The following is a 25,762-nucleotide window of genomic DNA, read 5'->3' as shown; positions in this document are numbered from 1 at the left end:
CAGTACGAAACCAAGTATTGGAAAAAAACCCTAACCACCTACCACTCTCCCTCTAGAGCTGATCTAAGTGTTTATAAAGAGCCTCTTATTCAACATATTAAAACAAGACTACTAAGTTCTAGCATGGCAGAAACTGATGAACGACAGAACCTTATCAAACCATTGTGAAATTCTCCAAATTTATCCAACAACTTTGGTGTGAATTACCTTCTGTATAGAAAATAAGCTTTCATATTTGGCAAGAGCTCACAATAACTTGCATGACTTTCAATGAACACAAGTACAGCAGGTATATTTTATATTGCATAGTTGACATCACGAACTTATTCATTTACAAAAGATCTCAGTTTATTCCTTCTACTCATTCCTAATACTATATACTGCCAGAGGCTCAGAAGTTAGAGAGTATTTGCTACAAAACAAAACTTTACTTTATCCTAAACATACTGCTCTTGAACCTAGAGCACTGCATGCATATCAACTTAGCAGCTTTGCTGATAATTTTTCTGCTAAGCTGACCAGCTAAATCAGGAAACTGAACTGGATTTAACAATCATATTCCAAACTGTGACTCTTGTGGAAGGCTGATAATAGAGATCTTAATTACTGATCGCACAGATCTCAGTTTCAAATTTAGAAGTCATATCACTTTCTATAGCATCTCATATTTCAGCTTTCAAATCTTTGCTTACATGATTTGGCAGTTCAACATAAGCAATAGTTTTTAAAGGATACTTTCTAATTTTATTTGTCCTTTATTTAAAAATAGACAGAGCCTATATTCTTTCCCCACCACCTCCAATTTTCCAGAAAGCTTTAGTTTCCATTTAGACAAAAGAAAATACATGGAAAGCTTCAGGAAGCCTGAAAACAAGACGACACAGTGGAAACTGCCTGTAGCAGGAGGGCTCATGCTAGCACTGCCACAGAGCAGCATTATCAGTCTAGGTCACTTATGACCAACAAGATAAATTTCAAATTATTTCTAAGAGACATTCTGTGCTAAGAACGGCCTTCAGCTTGTCTATTCAAAGACATGTCCACTGACTAGTTACTGCGTCTTATATAACTACACACAGTGCACACACTCCCTGCATGACTTACAAGAGGATCTCTTATCTACGAGACCCACTCCATTAACCAAACACGTGCTACACCATGGGACTGAACTGTGATCCCTGGCCAGCCAGCTAACCCCTGACTGAGCACTGGGCTCCTGCAGCTACAGCTGAAACGCAGAAATACCAAACAAGCCTTTACCTTATTGCTTTTACACTCAATACGTCGATTAAAATGAAATAAAGCCAAACAACCAGGATGAACACGATACCCAATTAAGTTAATGCACATCAAGTAGTTTAGAATCCATTAAACTTTTTGTGGGAAGAGGTGCCATAAATAAAATGCATGCTAGCTCTCACTGCAGATTCCCAGCAGGGCTTCAAACCCTTAAGGCAGTAAAAACCATGCTCCAGGCAAAGGACTCTGCACTTGTTCTTAGCACAAATTAACTGAATGACACTGAAAATGTGCACCCCAGAATGAGCTAAGTAATTAAGTCACTGTGTATGGCGTAAGGAGTTATCTGAAAAGCAGTTATGACTACATTTCTTAAAGAAAATACCTACAACTCTGCTCCTCAAGGGAACATTTATGATTTAAGGAAAGTCTTCAGCAATTCAGCTAACATTAAGTAAATAAGCAGATGGGAGGAGAAAAGAAAAAGGTAGGCAGTTTGATGTCATAGATTGGCTAATGTTTGTTTTAAACTCTTGGCTCCAGCAAACTCCAGACATTTAATTTACTTGCTTTCCTTGCAATTTAAAATTACATACCTCTATAATTACTGTTTGTGTTTTTTTGTTTTCCTTTGTTTTTTTTAAAGGAAGGGGGGAAGAAAACAAAGCACTTAACCAGCTAGTATTACAAAGTATATTTAAAAGACTCTCTGCTTAAAAATAACAGCGCTGCCTGTCCAGAGAATACATAACACATACAAAAACTTGCAAAATTTGTTCCTGAAGCAATAACTAGAATACTAGGTCAATCTTACCAATTTTTAAGTAACGTCTACAGAAAGTGTGGGTATGTGCAATACTAGAAAGATAAAAAAGTCCAAATATTATCACAATGTCAAATTATATTTACACAGAGTGCTTTAATGTGTCCATGTGAAGTATGCCATTTTAAATTAAAAGGACCATGCATTAATCTTAAGTTTTGTTTAATCCACTACAAAGGAAATTTTTTTGCAAGGATATTTTACCTGCAGTGCAGATCAGGGTTATTTTATTACTATTTTGAAACAACTACTAGTCTAATCTATGAGGAAAAGTTGTTCCAGTTATTGTTTTTCCCAAACCCAGTGGGGCACCTCTTGCACAGAACCCAACCAGCTCAGATCGACTGACCCATCATATACGAAAGGTGTCTCTGCTATGCTGAAGATCCTGTTCCAAGCAGAACGCTTCACCTGGCTTCACTTGACTCATGAAACCAAACAGCTCCAGTTTTCTGGGTTGAAAGACTTCTCTAGTGAAAATACTGCTCAAGTCCTGAAAACACATTGCTCAACAGCAAAAAAATATAAGGATTATATTTTAAATAAAAACTATTGAGGAAGCAGGGAAGGAAAAGGGGCAGTCAGAGAAAGCCTTCTGCTAATTCTCCTTCATGCTGTATTCAGAAGCAAACCTCAAATGAGCCAGTGAGTGAAGATACAAATCTTTGTATCAATGACCCCCTTAGTGCCGAGAACAAACCTTCAACAATCCTATTCTTTATGAAACAGTTCAGGAGATTTGTTCTGAGCAGTTTTCACAGCAATCCAGGTCTCTTAACAGAGTAGCTATTGTTTCATCAAGTTCTCAGAGGCAACATAGTCACCACTGAACTCAGCAAATCATGTGCAGTTTTGGATTGAAAGAATACTTGGGATCTGTCAAAAGAGATTTTTACAGTTCCCTCAAACTTGATGAAAATTATTCCAATGCGCTAACTAGAGAACGTTCTGCTTCTGTAGGATTTTTTCACCAATCACAGCATAAAACTCAGTTGTTTGGGGATTTTTTTTTTTTGTAGATTCAGTTAATTCCCTGAATTAAATTCACACACAGAATTTAACATTCTAAAGTTATATTTAATCCTGATGCAGTATAATAAAAACCACAAACCTAATATTTTTGGAGCATTTTTATTACATTCAGACCCAATCCACTCTACCCACACTACTGCAAAATTTAGAAGATAACTGCAATACAGGTCTCTCAGTGGCAATTTAAAAATAAATCCAGACTATTTTTAAATAATTTTTTTTTTAAATTACTGGTTTAACATCTAGGCAAAGATGCATGCTGTTCTGCAGTCAGACCAGTCAAAAAATTACTCCTCCTTTTCAGAAAGTATTAAATTTTAAAATGCATACACCATCCATACAAGGCATTAAAAATATAAAAGTATACCTAGAAAAATATTTCACAACTGGTTCTACTACAGATCTCGGGTCACACTGGTCTAAGCCATCGGTTGATTTCAGAAGACACACGTACACTGGTGCAATTCCAAATTGGCTTTCTCTCAGCTGAGATAACAATAAACACTTTCAGAGTTAAACGTCCAACATAGACACGGTATTACCACAGACTGTACTTGAACCAGAGGCTCCATAAGACTATGTCAGCACAGCAGCCGGCACGCTGCTCCTGAACACGCCTTCAGAAAAGCAAAGTAGCCCATTGGGGGGGGGGGGGGGGAGAGATGTATTTTGCTTTATATTTCCCAACTTTCATCAACAGAATTTGAAATTTTGGTAGGAAAATGACAACGCAAGAAGATAAACCAGTTTCACTGCTGTAAACTGGAGTAAGTAAACTGATTTCAACAGAGTTTATACTTGCAATGCTCCCCACTAATGAAATATCAAGCTAAACAAAGTTATCCCTTCTACAGGATCTATTTCATAAATTTCTACGAGCTCCCAGACCAACCAAATCTCAATGCATTCCATAAGGAATTTCAAAACATATACCAAAGCTATGATTTAGAAGCAACAACAGGGAATTAACCCATTGAGTTTTCAAAGAAGATGAAAATAATTTTTTACCCTCCAAAACTTACAACCATAGACGAAAGAAAAGTGTAGAAAGGGAACATGTGGCAGTTACTGCAAGGAAAATACAGCAACAGCTTTTCAGCCAACATTTTTAATTCCAATACCTGCTTTGTTCACATGAGACATTCCAAAAAAATACATGGCAAAAGTACATAGGGTTGTTTTCAAACCTGTCATACAAAGCCTGCTTCTTTCTGCCAGGGTCCCTCATTCAAAACCAGTTATGTCAAGTCACCAATATAAACCAGTCCCGAATCTCGCACATTTTTAAACACACAGCCTACTTCTCCTTCCTTATCTCCAGTGAGAGAATTGTATATAGCTTGCGTCCTCTTCACCTCTCTCAACAGTGACGATTTAGCTGCAGTCTGCAGTCATTCTAATCTTACCCTTGATGCAGATTGCAAGCCTACACAGTCTCTGAAATAAGACCCGCAGGAAGGTAGAGTCAGCATACCTACTCACCAACACTACACAGGAACTATGTCAAGCCTTCTTAAGTGGGCCAAACAACTTCTGTGGGTATCAAGGACAGCCACTCAACCGGGTCATTTCCGTAGGGACCCACGGGACACGCTGTGTATGGCTGCTGAGACCTCTGTGCTTCCCAGCTCACCAGATTTACTCCACATGAAAGAATTTGGTTCATACCCCGTTTCTGGCAAGTGCTGGGATTACCTGGCACGTGCCACACAGGGTGTATGAACAGATAATCCTCTAAACTCTGTGTTTATTTTTGGAAGCAATGAGGTTCGGGGCACACTATCACAGGCAAAACAATTCATGTAGCCTGGTTCTCTTGGCTGTCCTCCCAAAGCAATTTCCCGTGCCTTTCCCACTACATAGTGAATATAAACCACAGATGCAAGAATGGAGTTAGCGGCAGCCACCTCTGGAAATACAGGAGCAGGAAAGGGCTCCTGCCACCAGCCAAATAATTAATCCTACCCTCCATTTCCTTCCAATTTGTTCACAGATGAAAAGAGTTCAGTTCTGGCAGCTGCTATTCATAGACAGCAAGCAGGCTACAAGTTCTTTTCAGCTACTGCAAAGGATGTATTTCAGCTTTATTTGAGCTGCAGATTTAAATAAGGTCCTCCCTTTCTGGTTCACAAGGTCCATGAACATCCGATTAATGCATTATGCGATGTAGTACATTACGAATACAAAAGCAAGCTGGAAGGGTGGATGTTGTTGGTCTTGCTCTACCACTTTCCTATTCTGTTCTATTTAGAGATGCGACTTAGTTTTAAATGAAGGTACTTCTCTAACATCCCAGCGAAGATTTTGGTGCTTGCTGACTTCAGCAGGCTATAATTAACTCACTAGAGCAATGGAAACTTGTTATCACTGAAGGATTTTTGACATAGCTAGCCTCAGACAGCCCTTTGAATAACTAAAACAAAAAACAAAAAAAAAGAATAATAGGAAACATTTTGCCCACATCTCAGTTATTACAGATCAATAATATTTCTCTGAATAGCATACTAGTGGGCATGTGAAATAGGTGACAACACCATACAACAGCTAAGGAAGATGAAATTTCAGATCATTTACCTTTAGACACAGTACCAGGGAAAAACAATATTTTTATTTTTTCATCAAAACTACTAACTAGGAAGGAGGCTCATTAGCAAACACATAATCAAAGAACCACCTGAAACAGATTTGGAATTCTATTCACTTAACAGTGAGTGCCACAAAAAAAGAAAATCACTTTGTGAGATTAGAATAAGATGAAGACAGTAGGATGAGCTGGGAGAAAAACAAACCAAACCAAGAATTTGCTATAGTGTAGTTCACTTATTGTAGAATAAACATTTTTAAATTCAGCTCATTAACAAAGTGCTACTGGGTTCAGTCACACTGCCATTGCCTGTCAAGACAGAGAACTGGCTCTCCTACCAGAACTATCAAGGTTCACAGTTACTCAAGAACGTGTGCCTCATCTCCGGACATAAGCAGCCTGACAGCATTCTAGAGACATCCATATAACTAAATTCTTACCAGAAGACAAAATTCCCCACTAAAACTATTTAAGTAGTTTCTGTTTACTCTTGAAAAGTGCAAAGAAGAAACTTAACTGGGTTTATTTAGGCCAATAGGAAAGCAGATAGTGACTGTCTGAAATAACATCTAATGCACTTTTAAAAATTTCCACCCTCTACTTTTGAAAGGAATTATCAGTTGTACGAACTACTGTGTCTTATTTTGTTGATTTCTCATGCACCTAGTCTTATGTAAAAATCGAGCTCTCCATCAAAACCTGATACTGACTGCTGAAATATTATTTTTACACTGATTTACCATTTAAGTGCATCACTTGCCAAAAGCACTACAAAGCTTCCTATCACATTGTCCTTCACACGCACACAGCATTGCTAATTAAGATACAAGCACAGACATCCTAATGCCCAACCACTGATTTAGCAGCTAGCTCTAATGCAGAAGGAAACAGAAGAATGTCTTATATGTACAATATATATATAATGAAGCAATGCAGATAGTTCCCTGGGATGCACAGTTCACTGTTTCAATATTATTTCTTAATTTTCGTTTTCTTCACAGCGATATAGACACCCTCTACTTATGCAGACCAAAGGAATTACAGTTTTTTAGCTCTTCCACCAAATGTTGATGCAGAATTGCAGGTTATCCACAGAACTGAACTCCGCGAACAACTAGTTGACCCTTTGCACTTTGTAAGGTCACCAGTCCCAAGTGCTGTGTGGCACAACAACCTGCCTAAGCTGTACCAGACTTGCACCTCAGGTTCCCCTCCGGCCTACCAGGGTAAAGGAGTGCAGACAGAATGTCCTTCTAGAGAAACAAAAGACAACAGTAAGGAGGCGGAGGTCCTTGCAAGAGCAAAGCCAAGATACACAAGGGAAATATTTGATTTAACAGATGCAATACTTCAAATTATACAGTGAAGGTGCAATCAGAGAAGACAAGCTGAGCAAGTTACTATTCTGCCCTCCCACCCCCTGCCACTTCCCTCCCACCAAAAGCTGTGCACTAGCCCTTTGGCTGAGCTCCCTAAACCAGCATAACATTATTTCCATGAGAAAAAAAGCAGGTAGCTTTGATGTCAGAATGGACCGATTCATTTGCAAACCAGGCAGAAAACTAAGGGACGGGAAGAAGGACATCCCCTTTGGTAGCAGCAAGGTTCTGGGTTAGCAAAACAGCTGAGCTGATCCAAGCATATTGTCAAGGTACATGAAAATAATCCCCCAAAACACACTTACTCTAGGGATCCAGGAAAAGACTACAGAGCTGACACAGAAAAAAGGCATTCTTTTTAAGCATCTGTATCCCCATGTTCAGGAAGAAAAGGAATCTAAGACGCTATTTCTTTATTTCTCGGAGAGCTGCCAATGAAGTAAGAACATATTGCCTAAGGTCACATTTCACATGAGAAGATACCCTAGGTGTGAGAATAGCATCCATTTTCATCTGGCACTGAAGACGTTTTTTCCTAACTCATGGGATAATTAAAACCCAACTAGCTCATAATACATTAATTACAAAATACTCTTCTTGTCCTATATGCAGGCTCTTTACATCTGTCAGAAAACCCCTGAAAAACCCAAGCAAAGACACCCAAGAGGATAGTCAAGACTAACCTTATCTTAGCAGTACCATTCTTTTCCTCTCTGCAGAGAGAAAAGAGCTGCTCTAAATGCCCCTCAGACCCCACTAAGCAAGCCTAGGGACTCAGTGCCTAATTAGCTTCTGTGAACAATCCTCCCCCTCTACCTGTACTTTGCAGATTTTCTACATGTATGTGACCAGAAAACATTTTTCTACAACCTGAAAACAGCATTTTTCTGAAGGCAGAAAAACTTCAGTCTTGCACATTTTTCTACACCAGGAAGACAGCACAGCCCAAAGTTTACTGTATCATGTTGTCTGGCAAAGTACTACGATTATACTAATATCAAATAGTTCTCTCCTGGGCTACAAAACACCAAGCACAACTAGATGATGCATCCAAACAATGACTCATTTGTTAGCAGCCCTCATCACTGCAGAACAGTCACCTGTAACACTAGCTGGCAGCCCAATCCAGGACAAGGATGAGGAGCATTTTCTTCCCTCTCTTTCCCTATACAAGCAACATAACAAGGCCACATTGTTTCGCCAGTGCATTTGAAACAATCACAGAGAATTTAACAGCATAGATTTCTCATGTTCTACCTACAGAGGCAGGACTTATTTGGAAAACTGCATATAAACTGTGGTTTTGCTACAGCTTGAAACTTAAAATGGGTTGTTCTGCATAAGTTTTACAAAAGAAACCAAGAATAAAACAGACCAACTGATTAACAAGGCAAAAGAGTAAATCCTCATCAAAAGCATTTCTGAAGTCGGCACAAATAAAAAAGGACAAAGGTTAGTTAAGGGGATATTTCTGCTTTTCAACACATCTAGGTGCGAAGCCAACTGATGCTAGTTTATTAAGTTAATGCCCACCCCAACCTCCACATCCTCACTTAGTGCCCCTCACACAGGCCAAGACAACTGCTCCCAGGCCGGCCCACAGATAATCTGCAGTGTAACCCCGTGAACATTTTCAGCAGTACAATTAAGGAGTCAGTAAACCATAACTTGTGAAATCAGGAGGAGTAAGCCTCTTCCAGCTAGTTCTGTATCCAAAGGCATTGCAACACCAAGCAATGTTAAGTTCCTAGAAAGTTGTCTAGGATATATGTCGGTTATGGTATCAGTGATTCATTACTCTCTCCCTAGTGTGAGATTACTACCATAAGCAGGAATTCCTTCAAGATCAATCACTCTCAAACGTTTTGGCCAGATCATCCTCAGCCATGCACTCTTTCATGCCTTCAGCTGAAGTTCTACTCCATTTAACAGAATTCTGCAAGCTACGCTTTAGATAATACTGCAGCCAGGGAACACGGGAGAAACTGGTAAGACTTTGACATTTAAAACATCATTAACTGCACCTACTCTTGTAGATTAACTGATTTTTATAATTGAAGAGAAAGTTGATTAACAGTTCTGTAATTACACAACTGGTATTTTTAGGCTCCAATCATGTGTCACTTAAGCACATGCATAATTTAACCTATTGAGGTGACGGAAGTTATGCCTGACTAAACAGTCGCACGACCGCAGCAGCCACAGGAACAGGCTTTGAAAGGGAGCTGAGCTTTTTCAGCCTGGCTCCAGCCACAAATGAGTATACAGCATCAGGTTTCCTAAACAAAGCCAATATACATGCAATTTTAACTATGCTGTACATGAGCACAACCATTTTTGAACCTGGCCACACGGCTGCTGTGCTGAGTTCTATCAGATACATCAACAGAATGCAGCTTCGCTCTCTTCTACCCCAAAAGAACAGGTTCAGCTTCTTGAAAAAGTTAAACAGGAATGGGAATAACACTGAAAAGCAAATAAGCAGCATATTAAGAACATGTAGAGAAAAAAATATCTCGCAATATTTCATTATGAGAGACAAGTTACCAGCAGTGGAACAACAGAAATGCCAACAGAAATAAATTGATGGGAGAGGTCAAACTCATCTTGACGCAGCTCAGTTCCCAAAGGCAGACCTCAGCAAACAGCCTATTCTGGTAAAAAAAAAAAGCTACCTTACATCTGGTAACACACATTCAGAAAAGGTCAAGAAAAACATCTTGTGTAAACGGGAATTTAGATACAAAAGTATTCATGCATAGCTACTATGTGCCTGCAGTACAACCAGAAAGGTCTGCAATGCAATTTTGTTCATACTTTGAAGAGGCTACAGAACCTGACTGGTGATGGCACAGCTCCATCCATGCCTGCACACACAGCTGTAAGACTTAGAAAACACTCCTGCAGAGCAAGTGATGCACAGAGTAATCGAACACTTACTAATATGATGGCCCTAGTCAACTCTCAAGCACCTCAGAGCAAGCGGCTTCACAGCTCATGTCAAATCTGGGGTGTCACAATCTCATTTTCCTAAGCCGCTGCACATGATCCCACCCTCTCATACTGGCAGCAGCATTTATGTAGTCACGTGGAGAGTGAATTCAGGGAAATGAACAACAAGGTAATTAAATCTCAGGGAAAAACGGAGGTGATTCGATGTTTACTCACTTCAGATTCCTGAAACAGTGACTGAGCAGAGAGGGAAGCACAAAGGGACAAGTGGAAGAGTGACAGACAGGGTTTAGATAAGTTTGGACTGAATTACAGCCACACCTTTAAGAAGAGTTTTGGCAGATTGGGGAGTGGCTAGTAAAGATGCTATGGACTTGAACATCAACCCTGCCCCGTATCTAAGATTATTACCCTGCAAATGCAGTGCACACATCCACACCTCAAGCACTCCAGGTCAGTCTTGGGAATCATACTGTCAGTGAAGTGAGTAATAGTAGGAAGTCCTAGACTGTCAAGTAAAACTACTTCTAAAAGTTCCTTGAGTCTAGAAATTTTTAGGCAACAAGTGCTTGTGAAATACAGCAATGATAAAATCATTTGCAGCAGGCATAAATGTTTATTTATTTATTAATTTTAAATTCAATATTTTATGTCAAGTTTGTCAAGTCTGCATTTCACAAAAACCGATTATCACCTAGAAATATGGGAAGAAAAACTTAGCAGGTATTAGGACAAGAGCCATCAGCCAGAGACAACTTGCAAAATTCTAGCAGCACAAGTCAGGGGACTACAAAGTGAAAATCATCGTTTGTGGTTTCTCTTAGCAAAGGTGACAAGAATCCAGTAGATAAGATTAAGAAACTAAGTACCTGTTTAGGTAGAGGTAAGTGGGAACAATGCACAGAACAAAGGCTGGTTTTCAGTTGCAACACATTGTGTTAAGACTGACTGAGCTGTAACAGACACTTTCCCAGGCTTTGAGGATTACAGAGTTACATTATACTGAAAAACTGAACACCTAGATTAAATTAATTTAAAGCTGTAACCGAGAATGTATTCTCAAGGAGGAATGTGTTACTGCACAACAGCAAAAATATACTGAAGAAAACATCAGCAAACCAGATCTTTGTAGAAATATGCCAATTCTCACACCTGAAACTTTTTTTTTTTTTTTTTAAATCTCCTGAATCCAATAGCATTGGGAATCATTTGCACAAGGCTTTGGGATCCATGAAAAGGAAGCAAAAACTCTGACCAGGCTGCTACAGACCCTGAAACAGCTCCAAAGCTCTACAGCTCAGACATAGGCCTCTCCAAATTGTTGGTATTAAAATTACTAGCAGTAAGTCTAGACAGGGGTAAGATTCACACGTGCGTATTTTTCAGGCACAGACAAACCATATATGCACATCCACCTATACTCTTTGGAACTGTACATTGGCCAGGTGCATGCTCCTTGCAAAACACGTGGTGTGCATTGAAACAAGATAAGAACATCATGCTGGACTGTATCAGAAAGTGAACTGGTGATCTTAGTGGACAGGTTGAAGACAAAGTAGCAACAAAGCTTTGCAGCATGTTTACAAGAGCTGTTTCTGAAGTTGGATCATCTGAAAACATTAGTTGTCAAACTACACATGACAAAGTACCAACTTTATTACTGCATTAGTTTGCGAAATTCCATTTTTGCAGCTGTAGAAAACCAACAGATGTGCTAGCACACATATCACATGTGCAAGGCAGCACACATGCCGTCTTCCTTCAGCTGAAATAAAATGAAATGAGGATGGGTTGAGATACACCAACTCAGCAGCTGCACATTTGCCAGACAAGGTGTTCAAACATTTCAGCAAATCTGACAATAGAAAATGCATGAAACAGCTCAAGTTAGAACGTGTTTGTAGAGTCCTTAGGAAAAAAACTATATTGCTCCTAACATAAGTATTAAATAAAGAGTAACTTTGATGCAACTTTTAGAACGTTTTCTTGAAAAACAAAACCCAGAAATTCCCCAAATTAAAGGTTTACTTCAAGTCTACCACCTCAGTAACACCTGAACTTCGCTTTAGTTAAAGGGAAAAAAACCTGCATAACTTATGAACCAAGTTCAATCTGCTCTAATGTGCTGTCAGTTTGTTACCACCCTTTAAACTCTCCTTGGCAATCAATCATTACATTTCTCTTACAGGCAATTCCTACAACATCCTCATACCATATGCTGTCACTCCATTTTCCACATTTAAGTATTCTACTGCTTTCATAAGGCAGCTTTTCAGAACTATCAGCACCACAACCAGCAACACCGTTGTTTTTCTCTCCCATAAAACACTTATCACCCAATTCTAGAGAAGGAAAAATAAAAATGATACAGAAACCTAGGATTACATAGACTGTTTTCGGTATAGGTTGTGTAACAATATGTTAACATGACACTATTACCTGTACATTTTCATTATGTGAGCAAAAGAGATGGGATTAAATCAAATAAAGGAAAATAACGAGATTGCAGATAATCCAATACAGGAGAAAAACAGTTTCAGAGCAGGGACACGAAGAAAGTATGCAACAAACTTCATTCAGGTTTTAGCAGAGGTCAAGTCAGTATCACTGACTACTTTTTGCAGAAATAATGAAGCATATAGTCTCATTTGTCAGAGGCCACTGCTACTCGTCAGTATCAGACGTAAGAAGTGACATGACCTCTAGTAATCACGTAGGTACCTTATCCAAATACATACATAGAGTGAGTTTATTCAGTAATTTGTCTGCTGAAAAGCCAGCTGCTGGAATTTTAACCAGTGAAGCTAAAATGCACCAAGACAGAATCATTCACATTAGAAACAAGAAACACAACCTCAAAGACAAAAACTCAGAGTTCTGGAAGAGGCATACATTGATTTTACTGTCAGTGTGCCTTTAGAAAAGTGGAGACAAAAACACAGAACTAATATTACTTGTCTCAGCAAATTAACATGGCATGCAAATATGGCAGCCAAAGTAGACAAGGTTAAAGGAAATTAGGAATTCCAAAACAAATAAATATCTGTTTAAAAAAAAAAAAAAAGACAAAGATACTTTTTTCAGGTTAAGTATATTGGCACAAGAAGTATCACTTCATTGTCTCGATTTTCCAAAGCGCAAGCCACAATTTCAAGATCCAACCCCAAGTCTTTGAAGACTGGAACCTGGGCTTGTTTCAGACAATACGCTGACAATATCAGAAGCTTAGCAAAAGTGTCACTGCTAGTACAACTATGTATTAAGCTCCTAATTAGGTTAATCAGGTTTCCTTCTGGGAAAGAAAGTGAAACTTGCTATGGAAAATCCTGTCAAGCACACAAATTGTAGACTACAAAAGCATCATCCCTCCCTTCATACGCGTTTTTTGACAAGTCCTCTTAGAGATTTATTTGCAACGCTACTAGTGTAAAATCAACAAACCAATATGGCCAAACCCTATAGTGTCGGCAACCATTAAGGTCAAAACAATATTCGTTAATTTAGGAAACACTCATCTGGCATGACAGTCTGCAAAGTGCAAACAGTTAATAGAACTGCACTTCATGAAGGGACATGAAAGAGAAGCAGGAAAAGTTTGGGTGTTGGCGCAAAGCTTCCAGGAAAGGGAAGCACAGTAAGCAGTAAAGATAACTCCGAGAAAAAGAGTTCAGATGCTGCAGCCTACCCCTGGCCAAGCAGAGAAAGAAGGGCTGGCAGAGAAAGGAGGGCTGACATGATAAGACAAAAGGTAAGGCTAGAGTTACACTGAGCCTCAAGGGACAAGAAAAGAAGTGAAAGCTTAAGACACAATACAATACGTCTCTCCAAGGTAATCCACAGAGGGAGGCAAACATCTGATAGGGAATATTTAAAGATAAGCGAGATAACTGTTAAATGAAAGGCGATGTTTCAAGGTGTCTTTGCACAAGTGAAAATTACCCTTCCACTCCTGAGCTAAAGCAATGAAGCAGAGGGGAAAAAAAAACCACTCCCAAACCAGCCTAAAGAGTTTCACATGCACCAATGTCTTTTCTCCCCCATTTTAGATGGCAAAGTCAAGAATGGTCTCATACCAGAAGGTATGAAGGATGATCTAGCAGACGCTTATCTCATCAACGCAGACACATTGAAAAAAAAAGACTTAACTCCCAGAATAGCCACATTGAACAACTCAACTCTTTAGAATAATTCCTGACTTGACGTTGGACACTATCCAACAATTCCTCAAAATTGCTAAATCGTCACAGAGCAGCAGGGAAATTTTAGTAAAGTGAACTTGCATTCTTCAGAATTGCTAAATTGTCACAGAGCAGCAGGGAAATTTTAGCAAAGTGAACTTACATAAAGTGTTCTGAATTCAACTCAGGCAAAACACCTGTTAAACAGTAGCTTCAAAATATTTTGTGAACACACAGTAAATGTAAAACATTGGAAACATGTTACATGAGCTGGAGAATTGCTGAGCCACTATCAGTTTATTAATCTATAATGGTTAAAACAAATCTGTGCATTCCTAGGCTGCATCAGTGCCAACCAAATACTAGGACTAAAACAAAAGTAAAACCAAACCAACACTCCACCTCAAAAAAACCACCCCTAAAAGTAACCACTTAGGTGAAGAAGAGCAGGTGCCACACAAATAAGGGATGCCAGGTACTCTTCTAAGTCAGAACAGAAGGCTGCACTTTCAGCCTCTTCCCAAAAGAGTGCTGGATTTGCAGATTCTAGAAAAAGGGAGCTCAGATTTCAACACAGTTAACAGATAGAGTCAGAAATGAAGATTCACTAGTATGAATCCCTGCAGTTTGGAACAACACATTGTGCAATAAGCTATCTGTATTTAAAATGAAAGAAAGCATCTGAACAGAAGCTCAATCAGACCAGTGAAATGCATGGATTTACACTCCATGCTTAGACTTTTTAAATGATTCAAAAGCACTTCATGTGACAACTCCCTCCAAATTCTGTAAATACCAAGTAAGGAATAAACTCAGAGCTGATTAGCAGCCAGAAAAAGGAGCAGCTGGAACTAAAACTGTTCTCTTTGTAGAAGCTCATACATCTCTTTGTAAGGGTTTACATGCTTTCTTGGATGTGACAATGTGTTGAAATCGAAAACAAAATTAAATAGGGAGAAAGATAAGAAGGGAAGGACGGCGGCATCGCAGAGAAACACAGCTGAGGGGAGACCTTGTTGCTATCTACAACTGCTTGAAAGGAGGTTGTGGTGACACGGGTGCTGGTGTCTTTTCCCAAGTGGTGGTAGGACAAGAGGAAATGGCCTCTAGTTGTGCCAGAGGAGGTTTAGACTGGACATTAGAAAAAAATTTCTTCACCAAAAGGGTTCTCAGGCACTGGAACAGCTATGCAGGGTGACAGTGGAGTCCCCATCTCTGGAGAGATTTAAAAGACTAGTGGATCATAGGATTATAGAACAGTTTGGGTTGGAAGAGACCTTAAGGATCATGCAGTTCCACCCCCCTGCCATGGGCAGGGACACCTCCCCCCAGACCAGGGTGCTCAGAGCCCCATCCAGCCTGGCCTTGAACCCCTCCAGGGATGGGGCAGCCACAGCTTCCCTGGGCAACCTGGGCCGGTGCATGGATACTCTCATTGTGAAGAAATTCTTCCTATTGTCTAACCTAAACCTGCCCCTCTCCAGTTTATACCCATTGCCTCTCGTCCTATCGCCACAAGCCTTTGCAACCAGCCCCTCCCCAGCTTCCCTGCAGCCCCTTCAGGCACTGGAGGGTTGTATGAAGCGGACAGGTACACTTGGACTCGATAATCTCAAAGGTCTTTCCCGACGATGCGAGGGCAGCGCTCCCATAAAGGGACGGTCGGGTTCCCGAGGCGGCGGGGGGACACACAGAGAGCGCTCAGGGCGCCGGGGGCCCTCGGGGGGCGGGCGGGGGGGGCACTAGGACCACGGGGTTCGCGGGGAGGTGGGGGGCGGCGGGCGGGGAGGCTCTACGGGCGCTCAGTGGGGCGCTGAGGGCGGTCATGGGGTGGGCGCTAGGACCTGGGGCGCTCGGGGCGGGGAGGGGTTGGACCAGGGGCGCCTTGGGGGGGGGGGGCGGACTCTAGGAGCAGGGTCGCTGGGAGGGGGGCTCTAGGACTAGGGGCGCTAGGTAGGGGGGAGGACGGGGCGGGGGGCGCTAGGAGCAGGGTCGCTGGGAGAGGGCGGCGCGCTAGGACCAGGGCCGCTGGGAGAGGGGGGGGGGCGCTAGGACCAGGGCCGCTGGGAGAGGGGGGGGGCGCTAGGACCAGGGCCGCTGGGAGAGGGGGGGGGCGCTAGGACCAGGGCCGCTGGGAGAGGGGGGGGGGGGGCGCTAGGACCAGGGTCGCTGGGAGAGGGCGGGGGGGGGGGGGGCGCTAGGACCAGGGGCGCTGGGAGGGGAGGTGGGGGCACTAGGACCAGGGGCGCTGGGGGGGGGGGGCGCTGGTAGCAGGGGCGCTGAGGGAAAGGTGGGGGCGCTAGGAGGAGGGGGGGCGCTAGGAGGAGGGGGGGCGCTAGGAGGAAGGACGCTGGGGGGGTGGGGGGTATCTCCGCCCGCCCCGCGGCGTCGGGGTCCCCGCGGCTGCGCTTCCGGCCGGGCTGACAGCGCTCCCGCCGCCTCCGCCCGCGCGCTGGGGGCGAAGCCGCGACCCGCGCCAGCCGGCCGGGCCGGGCCCGGTTCCACCCCCCCGCCCGCCCTCACCATCCTCCTCAGAGCCGCGCGGGGTCTCGGCGCCGCCTCCAGGTCTCCTCGCGCCGGGCAGGTCCCGCTCGCGGTTCGGCGGCGGCGGGGCCAGTCTCCATCTATCGGGGCTGGGCTCGGCGGCAGCGCAGGGCCGGGGTGGGGGGAGAAGCCGGGCGAGGAGGAGGAGGAGGAAGGCGGCGCTCGGCGAGGGAAGGAACGAGCGGGGCGAAGAGGAGGACGGCGCCGCCTCGACTCCGCACGGGGACCCGGCGCTGGCGGCGGCCTCGGCCCGGCGGCTCTTTCTCATAATTGTGCGACTCGGCCGGCGGGGGGAAGCAGCGGCGGCTGCCGCGTCAGCGCGCGCCGCCCCCGGGCGGGGAGGGGCCGGGGGGGGGGGGGCGGGGGGGGCGTGCGGAGAGCGGGCGTGCGCGCGCCCGCGGCCCCTCAGCGCTGAGGGGAGGGGGGAGCGAGGGCTGCGTCCGCGCGCGCCCCCGCGTTCCCGCGCGCGCCCGTCCCCTCAGTGAGAAGGTGGAAGGGGGCGGGGGGGGGCGACGTCCCCTCAGTGACCCGTGGGGCGAGGAGTGAGGGGAGCAGAGGCTCGAGAGGCTTATTTGCTGGGATTTTGGTATCACGATATTTGCGCGATGATCTGTTAGTATCGTTTCAAAGTATTCGATACGGAATACGCAGCCCTGGAGTCCACCAGAAATTCAGTTCCCCCCTTCCCCGAGCTTGATTTTAACTAGAGGTTCTGCAGACAATCCCTCTGGTCTCCTTCAACCCTGTTCTACAGAGAACACGGGATTCGGAAGGGAACCCTAATTCTAAAAGGGGCATTTGCGCTTCCAACGTCCCTCCTTTTTACAATAAGGACACTGGTTTTTTCCTGGCTGTACCCCGACTTTTTGCTGTTAGAGGCTCCAGCCGTGGCCCCTTCCCCTGTATCCTGCCTCTGTCCTCTTTCCACGAGTGTTCCCTTCCAGCACCACTATTAATCTCTTTTTTCTCACTATTTCTGTATGACACTCATAGAATCATAGAATCACCAGGTTGGAAAAGACCCACGGGATCATCGAGTCCAACCATTCCTATCAAACACTAAACCATGTCCCTCAGCACCTCGTCCACCCGTGCTTTAAACACCTCCAGGGAAGGTGAATCAACCACCTCCCTGGGCAGCCTGTTCCAGTGCCCAATGACCCTTTCTGTGAAGAATTTTTTCCTAATGTCCAGCCTGAACCTCCCCTGGTGGAGCTTGAGGCCGTTCCCTCTCGTCCTGTCCCCTGTTACTTGGGAGAAGAGCCCAGCTCCCTCCTTTCTACAACCTCCTTTCAGGTAGTTGTAGAGAGCAATGAGGTCTCCCCTCAGCCTCCTCTTCTCCAGGCTAAACACCCCCAGCTCTCTCAGCCGTTCCTCATAAGGCCTGTTCTCCAGCCCCCTCATGCAACATACAATAACTTTCCAGAGTCTTGCACCTCAGCTCCTTGAAAACAATAAAGCTTCTGTTTCCTAAAAAACTCCTGATACCTGCTTTATGAATCATCAAACAACACTTGCATAAAGTAATGATATTTCTTGTATTATTATTGCAGGAGAAATCCCAAGCCTGTTCCCACCTGGATTCTCATGTGCCAGTGCTGATTTTACTGTCAGTTTGCCTTTAAAAACCAGGACTAACTTTACTTCTCAGTAAATGAATGTGGCATGCAAATACATAAACATGGTTAAAGGGACTGAGGAATTGCAAATGAAATAAATATCCGTTTAAAAAAAATAAAGACAAAGATACGTTTTTCAGGTTAAGTATATTGCCACCAGAAGTGCTTTCTGGAACAGCTTCCAGCCTGACTGGAAACACATGGTTCAAGAGGGGAAGCTTTGCCTCCAAGAGCCCCCATCTCGCTGTAAAACTCCAGCTTCGGCCCTGGGCTGCACAGCTTCACAAGGCTCTGGGGCGTGGATCTCCACTTCCCCAACAACAACATAGAATCATAGAATAACCAGGTTGGAAGAGACCCACCGGATCATCAAGTCCAACCGTTCCCATCAAACACTAAACCATTCCCCCTAGCACCTCGTCCACCCGTGCCTTAAACACCTCCAGGGAAGGTGACTCAACCACCTCCCTGGGCAGCCTGTTCCAGTGCCCAATGACCCTTTCTGTGAAGAATTTTTTCCTAATGTCCAGCCTAAACCTCCCCTGGTGGAGCTTGAGGCCATTCCCTCTTGTCCTGTCCCCTGTCACCTGGGAGAAGAAGCCAGCTCCCTCCTCTCTACAACCTCCTTTCAGGTAGTTGTAGAGAGCAATGAGGTCTCCCCCCTCAGCCGCCCGCTGGTGTGCCAGGCTTTGGGATGTCACAGGGAGCTTTGCCACGAGAAAGCGACCCTGTGTTACCCACCATTTAAACTACATCACAAGGAACAGCAGGGCTTTTTTGAGCTTTTTTTGCTGGCCATGCTCATGGATGGAAGTACCACCACGAGCACTGTGTCAGTTTTGTAGCAGAACTGGAGGAAGGTTCATTTCAGAGAGAGAAAGGAGGATGCATTTCTTTCACTTTAATCAACTCTCTTTCCAGTTTAGACTAGGAACTGCCCAGGGCAGGAACCATGGCTTAATTTGTCAGCAAAACTTAAGAATCAATATTGCTAATAAAAAGCCTCATCCATAATTCCCGCTACACGTTTCAGTATTTATCTTTTGCAACAAACTGTATGCTAGAATAAACTGCATTTATAAGGGAAGAAAAAATTATTAATTATGTTTGGCTCAAATTATTGGTGCTCTTTAAATATGAAAAATTAAGATTTCCTAGAAAAACCCTCCAAAATGTATGACTAATATTACTGTTATGCCATTAATTTTTATCAAGACATAGGGAGTTAGATAGCTCAGTGTTTCCTTTGCAATGAAAACCTGGTTCAAAAGTGAGTTAACTCTGGCCCAAAGGTCCTGGTACGATTTCTGAAATACCATAGCCATACAAGAGCAATGATTTTGTATAAACTCAACCAGAACCAGAGTTCCTCTACTGCAGGGGATCTCATAATGCTTGGTTTTAGTTAACTTCAGAAGAATTTGTTCTATCTTACGTCAGTATGACAAGTAGGCTCCTAGAACTCTTAATTTCCATAGAAATTACGCGTTTCCAGGGAGAACTTGAATTAGTTCCGAGTAAAAGATCTCAAAACTAGCAAGCTAAATTCACTCTCTTCCCGCAGGAGAAATCCCAAGCGTGTTCCCATCCGGATTTTCATGTGCCAGTGCTAATTCTTGGCTTATGGAGCAGAAGGAGCAGTGGAAGCCCAGAGAGATTTTCTGGAGATGGTTCAAAAACTTTCCGAAGGAAAGCAGAGAAAATGGGGGATTTCTAAATTCTTCACCTAACCCTATAAGGCATTTCTGACAAACTACCATATTCCTGCTGCCTCCCTTCCTTTTCCCCATTCTAATTAATTAATCTAAGCCTCCTCACATCTCACATGAAGTAATGAGCAATTTCTTCTACGTGTAGGTCCTTCATCTCATCTCACTGAAATGTTTGGGTGATACTGACTTGGTTCTCTCATGGTTATCATGTTTGCTTCTAAGTTTAGTATTTGTAAATCCAAATCTAGAAGGAGTAAGAGAATTTGGAAAAAGTAGCTGGAGGCCAGCCTGGGCATGAGACTTCTTTGGTACAAGCTATTGTTTCAGGAGAACATGCCTGAGGTAAGGAATTTTCCATGCCTTTTTTTCCTGTTGATCCTGCAAAACTGTGAAGAGATTGACATCAAGTTATTTGAGGGTTCAACTGTTTGTGATAAGCTTAGATGGAGAGACAGCACATTGTTTCACTGGAACAGCTTGTGAAGAAAATGAAGGAAAAATGAGTCATCAACATCCTCTCTGCCTCACTCGGTCTGGGGGAGCATCAGCCCTCAGTGTTGTGAAGGGGGAGCAGGACATGGGACCACAGTGCAACTCATCCATGTGACCTGGGAGTGATGCCACGTGGCATAAGGAACATGACATCATTTGACCCTACCTTAGTCATCCAAAAAGAGTGAATTCTTGTACACTCAGATGCTGAATCTTGTTTTCATCACTATACCTCTGCCTTAGAGGGCCATGCAATAGGATAAATATTTGCTACCTGTCACCCCAAGCGCTTCCTTCCAACCCCACCCGCAGTCAGGTCAAAATTCCTCTGATATCTTCTTCCAAATCAACATCTGTCAGCTGTGAATTAGAAGGAAATATCTGGAGCATTATTTTATACCTTCCTGCATTTTAAGAACCTTTAACCTGAAGCAAGCTTCTGTTATCTAAAGTAGAATATAACTGGTTTCAACAAAACTCCTTTGGCTATGCGGTTCCTGCATCTCATTTTTATATCTCAAAGCAAACTATCAGTCTGTCACTGGCACTTTATGGTGAGTGATTATTTGTTATGTAATCACCCCCAGAACTAGTAAAATATATGATGTCAGCTTTGATAGGTTTTACACTGCATTAAACCAGCTGTAACTTGATCTCACTGCAATAAGTGCTAAAGGATTACAAGAAACCTCCCTAAGGAAGCCTTCATTTCAATATTGCAATGTCCAGTAGTCAGGATGAGGCTGTTCGATTGCTCATTCACCCTCATGTAAATGAAATACTGACTCATGCATGGAAAGAAAAAAAATTAAAATATGGCTTTCCTGTTTATGGGAAACAAAAGGAGAAATCACCCCTTGAATAAAAGTAATCCGGTTTTGACTTTTTTTTTTGTTTGACTCTGTAAAAAAATTGACCACAGATACGTTCTGTTTTTCTGCAGCTGTTCTTTTAAAGCTGTTGGAAATACGTGCTGGAGTTCATATAGTTAAATCAGATGCAAATGCCAACTGATAAGGAGATTGAGTTAATATCCTACTCAAGGTCAAACAGATTTTGTCCCTCACCTTTGGCAGAAAAGAGGTTATATTGGTTCACTTTTCTTATTCTTTCCACAAGGGTGAACTCCCCCAAACCTTTTTTTATTTCTTTACCCCAGGTTTGCTTGTTTCTGGTCTATCTCGGCGAATCGGCTGCCTGGCTCTTGCTGAAGTGGTAACTCACCCATTTACATTCTGACTGCTACTCCTGAACACTGAAGGTACTTATTTTTTTGACATGAAAATTTAATATTTATCAAGTGAAACAAAAAAGCATAGGATGGCACAAGTTACTGGGATCTGTAAATCCTCTCTGCTGTTTGTGAAAGGTTTTTCTAGTGCTGAAGTTGTTGAGTTTCTGTGAAAATATTTTGCCCAGTACCTCTTGGATAATGCACCCAATAACATTACAAACACACAAGTTCTCAGCAATTCAAAACATGCTATTTCAAAACGGGATGAAGTAGAAAGGGCTTATTGCTGTTAATCACAACACTTAGGACATCTAAGCAAAATGGAGGCGGCTTGTTTCCATTGAAAATAAAACTCAAAAAAATGTGCAACTTCATGTTTTTTAAACTGTTTAGAAATGTTGGTTACTTCTTTTCTATGTAGTACGCTCAAGAGTTACATATCTTCTTCTGAAGGGGTCCCAAAAGCTTGGTAATATTTTTGCACTATGCTGATGTTTTTCAAACCGAAAAAGTAGTCTGAGCACTGGGTTAGCTTTAACAGCTGAGCAGGATTCCCTCAAAGGAAACAAGTGCCTTAGCTGTACGCTCAAGATATAGGTAAAAAAATGTACGGTAAACTCAAGATATACCTGGAGGAAAATAATACACAAAGTTAATTTTGTATATTTAATAGTCAGGAAACAAATTATGCCCTGTAGCTGATTTAAACTCCACTCTGGCAAGCAATGTGTGTATCTAAAGTAATAGAACTGCTCGTGTATTAAAATTGACAAAATAGCATAGACATCTTACTGTACAAAGTAATTCTAACCAGGGAACAAAGAGGTAGCTTGCATTTAGAGATGAGAGCACTGACTTGGTGTCACCTTAAGGCCACCTGTGCAGTCCAGTTCCTCTCAAACCATCCATCAGGCCTGTCACAAAAGCACACGGCTGTTCTCACTGCATTTTGCCTGTGAACTCAGGGCTGGAGCAGCATTTGACTTACTGTCAGCCATTTACTTTGCAATGCAGATGCAGGGAAAGATAGGTGAGGTTTTGCAGTTTTTCAATGCTTTCCCATTTTCCTGGGACTGGCAAATCACCACCACCATCAGGAGAGGATTGCAGCTTTCTGATGGCAGGTGACCTAAAGCACCAAGCACAGGGCAGAACCAGTTACTCAAGTTTGGCTTTGCAGTATGACTTGTCACAGCCAAATTACGCAAATGAGATTGTGCGTTCTCCTGTTTTAGAATCAGCAGCAAAGATACTTCATATTAATAGGAAGGGATATTTAAGTTAACGAGCTGATTAAGTTGAGCCTAATTCTGGATGCGTGATTTTACCTTGGGCACGTTGGGTCAGTGTACAAAAAGATACAGTACCCAACCCACCATCTAAAATATAACGTAAGCATATCCTATATTTGGGAATATGATACATTACTTACCGCCCAGAAACACTGTTTGAGAGCTCAACCAACACAGGCGAAGTCTTGCATGAAGCTTCCCAGGGTGTGCCTCCCCGTGTCTTGTGTAAAACCTGCAGGTGCCAGGAAGCCTGGGTGGACATTTACACTGTAATGATGACCCTTTGCAAGATTTTATCAGTGCCTGCCTTTAAAAAAATAATTAAAGGGATTTTATGTCAGTTTTGCTCCTTCTGAACTTTCTACCCTGTAACTGCTATAGCATTTGGAAAGCTGCTCTCTTGAAAATTGCTCCTGCTGCAAACTTTGGGCTCCCAAGTTCTCGGTTTTGAGTTTCGGTCTGTTAGCTGCTGAGGTGACCTTTGCGTGGAGATGCTCCATGTGCAAGAGACAGAGGTGCAGCATCTCCTTCCATGCCTGCGCTGCCCAAACCAGGGGGGGAAAGCAGCAGCAGCCAGCAGAGCAGCTTCTCTGCAGGAGACAACCCTGTGCAGAAAATAAGCTTTTAAATTACTGTGGATTGAGCTGGTGGGTATGGCGGCTGCATTTGTTTTAAGAGAGTCCAAAAGATTGAAAATCCTCATTAAATGCTGGTCTCCACACTGGAACAGATGCACATACAATTGGCCAAGAGAAAGCAATGTGCAAAGACACTTCAGAACGTGCTGGTATCGCCCCAGATAAGAAAGAGGAGAAAAGAAAGGAGGCAAGCACCTGCTGAGCAAGGAGAGGGAACAGAAAACCAGACAGCAAATACCTGTGCTCACACTCCTAAGAAAAAACTGAAAGGGGGCTCTTTGATCTAAACACTTTCTTGGTTAAAAGGCCTTTCAGCTGCAAGCAAAAAAAACCCAAACCCTATTCTCAGCTATTTGATGCTATGTTCAAGGAAACAGGATCTTGCGCATTCTTTTTAAATAAGAGGGATTCCAGGGATACCTGAGCCTCCATCATCAACCTCTCTCAAGAACACAAAACCTTGAACTTTGATCCCTCTCTCCTCACAAAAGGGGTAACAGTCTGAGTTGCTCTCTTCCTGTCCTCAAAAACTAGAAAGACAAATCATTTATGAGTAAAATGTGCTATACAGGCTGCTTAAAATAAAACAGTGTTTTAGCTTCTGAAAGCATTACAAATCCAAAGGCAACTTTTAAATATGATTAATCTAACAGCTTAGTAGAAATAAATTATTCCCAATGAAAACCAAACCCATGTTGCAGTGATAAAAGTTTGAGTCTTTCTATGAAGAAAAAAAAAAATCCGTGCTGGAAAGTGAGCAGAAAAATGCCTTAATATTAGAGCAGCAGAGCTGGAATCCTCCTCTATAGATTGCTAATCCAACCCTGCTGCTGAGACCGGGCTGCCAAGCCTGCGTCCGCTTGTATTTTGAGGATCCCCGGGGATGAAGACTCCATAATGTCTCTGGACAACCTGCTCCGGTGTTTGACAATGTTCCCAGTGAAAAGCTTTTTCTTATGTCTAAATGGAACTGTATGGTAAAGATTGGGCCAATCTAAACAGATGAGCACTTGACAGCTAATACAGGTAACCCTCTTCCTCAGAGGAAAATGCCTTTCCTCTGCTCGCAACTTTAAAGCCTCCAAGATTTGACGCTTCAGAAAAACTGCAAATGCACCAGCCATAACAAGGGAATGCACGGGGAACCAACAGTGAAAAACAAGTTTGCTGATTGCAGCTGTGTCTGGTTTTCCTAACTCCTCTACTTTTAAAAACTCAAAGAGCATTTCGGAGAGTCTTCTTCCAGTGAAATACTCAATTACTGTGGCTCAATACTACTGAAGCCTCCCGTGTATGAACAGAAGAGCCTTAAAAAACTTAAAAACACATTAAATGCAAACAGATTATCACAGGCTTCTGTGGATGACTCAAGGATCACATAGCAAACATATTCAGGTTCAGTTATTTTTTTTCCCCACCAACATTTCCAGCCCATCCTGGGTTTCAAGACTGAAGCGTGGCTTTTTCTTGCCCTTCATGTCTAAGGCTAAGTACATTCAGCTGAACAACATCGCCACAGCACCCCTTCCTAGGCTGAATGCAGGTAAGCTTGTTCCCATCAAGAAATTTGCACGCGTTCAATTGCTAACTTGCTGTTTGTCAGGTACACGTTCACAGAAACCCAGGACTAGCAGCTGTACAACAAGCTCTTGCCAAGTTAGAGCAGGAGAATTAATGGAGCTCAATTCCTAGACATCAGCTCTCCCTCAGGCCTCACAGGAAAAAAGGTAAAAAAGCAACCCCAAAGACCCACCACGCAGGTATTTACAAACAGGACCATAGCTTTCATACATCAAGCAACTACACATTCATAGGGATGTATCACCGATTTTCAATTTATTTGGTATTATGAAACGTTAACTGTTTTGCCGTGATCATTCATGGTACGAAAAAGATGAGTCAGAACAAAGCAATTACTCAACCTTTTCTTTTTCCAAGTAACATTTATTAATAACATTCTTGAAGTGATAACTTAAAAGTCATAAAGGAAGGGGACTGTTGTCAGTAAACATACAATAAATAGTAGTAGGATTTTTATATTAAA

General features: G+C 42.8%; 1 protein-coding gene across 2 annotated transcripts in view; it reads right to left on the bottom strand.

Moving 5' to 3' along the window:
* TRPM7 (transient receptor potential cation channel subfamily M member 7) overlaps nucleotides 1-16,841 on the bottom strand; it is a 55,051-nt gene extending 38,210 nt beyond the window's left edge. For both annotated transcript variants that reach the window (XR_011338306.1, XM_069866985.1), the window contains exon 1: nucleotides 16,711-16,841. Coding sequence is in view for 1 of the 2 variants with exons in the window: in XM_069866985.1 (XP_069723086.1) it covers nucleotides 16,711-16,713 (3 nt within the window). In the remaining variant the exon portion in view is untranslated. The remainder of the gene's footprint in view (nucleotides 1-16,710) is intronic.
* Nucleotides 16,842-25,762: the final 8,921 nt, after the last annotated feature.

The sequence above is a fragment of the Phaenicophaeus curvirostris genome, chromosome 12, assembly GCF_032191515.1.
Source record: "Phaenicophaeus curvirostris isolate KB17595 chromosome 12, BPBGC_Pcur_1.0, whole genome shotgun sequence".
In the NCBI taxonomy this organism is placed as follows: domain Eukaryota; kingdom Metazoa; phylum Chordata; class Aves; order Cuculiformes; family Cuculidae; genus Phaenicophaeus; species Phaenicophaeus curvirostris.
The sequence above is the reverse complement of the archived record's forward strand: the minus strand, read 5'-3'. Positions and strand labels throughout refer to the sequence as shown.